At 40.2% G+C, this 5,489-nt stretch overlaps 1 protein-coding gene across 1 annotated transcript; it reads right to left on the reverse strand.

The window, feature by feature from the left end:
- Positions 1 to 4,170: 4,170 nt before the first annotated feature.
- On the reverse strand, positions 4,171 to 5,100 carry LOC100665430 (olfactory receptor 8A1). The gene has a single exon (XM_003417491.4). It carries the CDS (start codon positions 5,098 to 5,100, stop codon positions 4,171 to 4,173), a length of 930 nt encoding a protein of 309 aa, XP_003417539.3.
- Between the last annotated feature and the right edge of the window lie 389 nt (positions 5,101 to 5,489).

A 5,489-nucleotide genomic window follows, 5' to 3' on the forward strand; every position in this document is an offset into this window, starting at 1 on the left:
TTCAAGAGATCACTCCGAGCAGAAATTGGTCAGGGAAAATGGCTCATCAGTGACTATTATATCCCTTCTGAGTTGACAGATGGATCAGAACTCTAGCACCCTCTTTTCTCTTTGTTCTTTGGTCAACCTCTTATTGTTGCTCTTAGGTGTCATTGAGTCGTGTTTGACTCATAGTGACTCCATGCAGCAGAATACAACTTCCTGATAGGAAACCAGGGTGGTGACACTATGAGTTACTGCATTGGGTGACACCAAGCCTAGTGATGCCACTACCACTGGCAATGGATGAGGGTTCTGATTTCTGCACATGCTTGCTAACTTTTTTTTTTTTTTAATCTAAGCCATCCAAGTGGGAGTAAAATAGTATCACATTGTGGTTTTGATTTCTCCTTTATAGCTAATGACCAAACAAACCCATTTCCATCAAGTTGATTCATGGCGCGGTGGTTAAACCTTCAGCCACTAACCAAAAAGTTGGTAGTTCTAATCACTAGCCACTCCTTGGAAACCTTATGAGGCAGTTCTACTCTGTCCTGTCGAGTTGTTGTGAGTCTGTATCCACTTGATGGGAACAGGTTTGGTTTTGTTTTAGTAATAGCTACTGATGTTGAGCATCTTTTTATGTGCTTGTTGATGAAATGCCTATTCAGGTCAATTGCTCATTTTTTGATTGGGTTGTTTTTTTTTCTTGTTAAGTTGTCATTGCTGTTGTTAAGTGCTGTCAAGTTGGTTCCAACTGATAAGAATCCTATGAAAAACAGAAGGAAATACTGCCTGGTCCTGCGCCATCCTTACAATCCTTGTTATGCTTGAGCCCAATGTTGTAGCCACTGTGTCAATCCATCTCATTGAGGGTCTTTCCCTTCTTCACTGACCTTCTACTTTACTAAGCATGATGTTCTTCTCCAGGGATTGTTCACTCCTGATAATATGTCCAAAGTATATGAACTTTGTCTCACCATCTTTGCTTCTAAGGAGCATATACACATATACACCCACAGTATGACAAACAGACAGACACATGGGGGTATGTGTATATACATATGTGTATATATATATATTTTGACAAATGTACATTGGTATTAACATGTATTTTAATATAAATAAGTTGTGTTTCATATCTTGGACCTTTTTTACACAACACTGTATATCTAAGGTCTATCTATGTTGCAATGTCAACAGCTAGCTTATTGCTTCACAGTTTCTATGATGTGCCTCCATGTTTTATCTGCCTACTCTCCAGATGATGAACAACTTTAGCATACAATAATGCTATAGTGAACATGTTCGTACATGCCAATTTTTGGCCTGTGAGAGAATTCCTCTGGGATACATATCCTGTTCCAGAATTGCTAGATCCTAGGAATACATACATATATTACATTTCCCCAACTAATGTTATATTACTATCCATAATGGCCACAAGTGCATGAAGACTTTACATTCCTACATGTCCACTAGATCTAGTTTTTGCCAATCTGTAGGTATAAAGAAAACCCTGGTGGCATAGTGGTTAAGTGCTACAGCTGTTAACCAGTGGGTCAGCAGTTCACATCTGCCAGGCGCTCCTCGGAAACTCTATGGGGCAGTTCTACTCTGTCCTATAGGGTCGCTATGAGTCAGAATCGGCTTGAAGGCGCTGGGTACTGGTGGGTAGGTATAAAGGGAAATCTCATTTATACTTCTCTGATTAGTAATGCATTTGGACATCTCTTCTTATGTTTGGCAGCATTTTGGATTTCTTCTTACATATACACTGCCTGTATTTATATGCTGCTTTTTTTTCTGTTGAGTTTTTTCTTGTTGATTTTCAGGATTTAGTTGGTTATTATAGTTATTAATCACTTGTCAGCTTTAGATATGACAAATATCTTCTTCCATTCTCTTTCTATTACTCTTGCCTATGGGGGTCCTTTGTTGAAGATTTTTTAGCTTTGATGTAATCAAAGTCACCCAAATTTTTTGCTTTATGACTTTCAATTTTGAAGTTTTTTGTTAAAAACAGAACTGGTTCTTACCTTAGGTAATATACATATTTTATTCCTCTGTAAAGATTTACAGCGTTGGAAACTCTGTGGAGCAGTTCGACTCTGCCCTATAGAGTCAGTATGAGTCAGAATTGACTAGACAGCAATGCGTTCCGGTTTATTGCCTTTTGAGTACATTCATGGTAGATCTCTCAGTTCTGGGAGAGAGCATGCACGAGAAAATGGATATGGATGTTTTGGAAAGGCTCCATTCTGCACTCCTATTCAGAGTGGTTAAAAATTCCAGAGGCCATTTGCAGCTAGAGTTCTGAGTATGAATTAGTTTTTACTAATTAAATTAATTTTTAATTAAATGCACTCATGTGAGGTTTAGGAGGTAGGTTTGAGGCGGTGACCATCCTTCAGCTTGCTGTTGACAAGCAAGGCTATGGAGGCCCATCTATCTAGAATGTTGGTCTAGGTTTCTGTTATTTATTTAGCAGTTTGGATGTGAGAGGCATTTTTTATGGTGGCAGCAGCGACAGGAGCGGTAGGAGTTTTCTGAATTCTGACCAAAAAAACAAAAACAAAAACACCTCTTTGCCGTCAAGTCGATTCTGACTCATAGCGACCCTATAGGACACAGTAGAACTTCCCTAAAGAGTTTCCAAGGAGTGCCTGGTAGATTTCAACTGCTGACCTTTTGGTTAGCAGCTGTAGCACTTAACCACTTCTCCACCAGTGTCCATATCTATTCTGGTATGTCTTTGGACTTAATAGTCCAATAGGTGCTCCCTAACCCCTGCTTAACCAATTATTAAAAAGCAAAAAAAAAAAAAAAAAAGACCAAGAAACTGGGAATATAATCTTCAGTATTAAATCCCTTTCTACTTGAGAAATCTAGAGTTATTTTACTTTTCCATGTCTGACTGATGCAGTATAAAGTAAAAAAACAAAAACTATTGCCGTTGAGTTGATTCTGACTCTACAGGGCATAGTAGAACTGCCCTATAGGGTTTTCAAGGAGTGGCTGGTGGATTCAAGCTGCCAACCTTTTGGTTGACAGCCAAGCTATTAACCACTGCACCACCAGGGCTCCATAGTGCCTAAGACACTTAAAAATGACAAATACTGATACAATATTGTTTCTATAACAATTATAAATAACAGTTAAAAGAATTTCTACAAATCTTTTGCAGTGCAAGGCCACTGATACTTTAATACGACTCTCTGATAGTTTGCCAAGCAAATATGGAAAGACACTGTGCCACATGCCGACTGGATTTACTGAGTCAGGTTGGCAGGATATGCAGTTCCATTACTTATTTATGGAGGAACAAAGACTGCAATAGTGCCTAGTATCTCCTTGGTTATCTGGAAGTATAAATAGGGAAAGTTATTTTCAAATGACGACTGAAATTGGAAAATATCCCCCTGGCCCAGGGCACTGGCATTGGAGGCTTTTAAGTACATGAATGTAGCATATCCACAGAACAATCCCATTGCTGCAAGGTGGTAATAATGTTTTCTCTATGCCAAAGCAGCAACAAGAACAACAAAACAAACCCCTTGCCATCCAGTCTATCCTGACTCATAGCAACTCTGTAGGACAGAGCAGAACCACCCCATATTGTTTCCAAGGAGCGCCTGGTGGACTTGAACTGCCAGCCTTTTGGATAGCAGCTGTGGCACTTAACCACTATGCCCCCAGGGTTTCCATTTTCTCTATAGAAGGTAACAAAACAATGAATGACTCTTAAACTCAATGCTGAAAGTTTAAAATTTATGTTAAATTACAGTTAAATTAATAAATGTCTAGCAAAAGGCTCAGGATAGACAGAATAGATTCCAAATAAAAGAACATATGAACTTAAAATAGCTGATTGCAATAGTAAGATGTGAGAAAGGGTGGGAAGGAAGAGAGAAGAATGAAAAAAAAACCTGTTGCCGTTGAGTTGATTTTGACTCATAGAGCCCCTGTAGGACAGAGTAGAACTGCCCCATAGAGTTTCCAAGAAGCGCCTGGTGAATCTGAACTACTGACCTCTTGGTTAGCAGTTGTAGCTCTTACCCGCTATGCCACCAAGGTAGACGTCTTATTCACCAACATGTGGAAAATTGGTGTTCTCCGCCCACGGTTGGACTTTCCTTTGGTATTTATAACAACTTACTTTTAAAATAAAGAAAGAATTATAACTTTGCATCAAGACAGTTTTCTTCTCAGTGTTTTCTGCATGGCAGCCTTCACCTCCTTGTTCCTCACACTGTAAATTAGGGGATTCAGCATGGGGATCACTGTGGTGTAGAACACAGAGGCCACATTCTCCTGGGCCAAGGAACTGGTTGTGGAAGGTTTTAGATACATGAATGCAGTAGGCCCATAGAATATTCCCACCGCTGTAAGGTGGGAGCTAAAAGTGCTGAAGGCTTTGGACCTGCCCTCTGTGCTGCTGATATGGAGGATGCTGGAGAGGATGAAGGCATAGGAGACAAGGACTGTAAAACTAGTGACTAAGATGTTGAATCCGGCCACAAAGAAAACTGTGAGCTCAATATCATAGGTGCTGGAGCAGGAGAGCTTCATGAGAGGGAGGATGTCACAGAAATAATGACTGATGAGGCTCTCACAATAGGACAGTTTTAACATGAGGCCAGTCTCTATTGTTGAGCCAATGAGCCCCATGACGTAGACCGCAGCCACTAGCAAGGAGCAGATTTGATGTGACATAGTGAGGTTATAAAGCAAAGGGTTGCAGATGGCAACATAGCGGTCGTAGGCCATCACCGTCAGCATGTAACACTCGGCAATGACAAAAACAAGGAAAAAGTAGAGTTGTGACATGCACCCTGCATAAGATATGCTGTTCTTCTCTGACACAAATTTCACCAGCATTTTAGGAGTAATGACAGAGGAGTAGCACATATCTACAAATGACAAATTGCTGAGGAAGTAGTACATGGGGGTGTGAAGCTGGGAATTCAGACAAATGAGCGTGATCATGCCCAGGTTCCCCACCATGGTGACCATGTAGATCCCTAGAAAGAGGAAGAAGAGAGGGAGCTGAAGCTCTGGCCGATTTGTTAATCCTCCGAGAAAGAATTCTGTCACAGTAGAGTGGTTTTCTGCAGGCATTCTCCTGGGGTTGGAAGCCTGTGGGGCTGGGAAAGAAAAGCCGTATGAAAGGTCAAAATCGAATTTGATGAAGCTAGTTTTGAGCATTTGTCTCAAGCTTAGACATCCTGGGCTGTTTTTTTCTTTGACTGTTGTACAAATGTAGATAACACACATGGGTCAACTCAGCATTTTTCATGTGTACAATTCAGTGAGACTTATGACATCAATCATGTTGTGTAACAATCACTAATATCCACTGTCAAATTTTTCATCACCATAAACAGGAACACAATGTGTTCTAAACAATGCTTCCAGTTTTTCATTTGTCTTCTGTCTCTGGTTACCACTACTAAATTCTGATCTCTATATATTTGCCTATTCTAGGTATATCTTATTAGTGAGCTCAT

This window comes from Loxodonta africana, chromosome 15 (genome assembly GCF_030014295.1).
Source record: "Loxodonta africana isolate mLoxAfr1 chromosome 15, mLoxAfr1.hap2, whole genome shotgun sequence".
Classification (NCBI taxonomy): domain Eukaryota; kingdom Metazoa; phylum Chordata; class Mammalia; order Proboscidea; family Elephantidae; genus Loxodonta; species Loxodonta africana.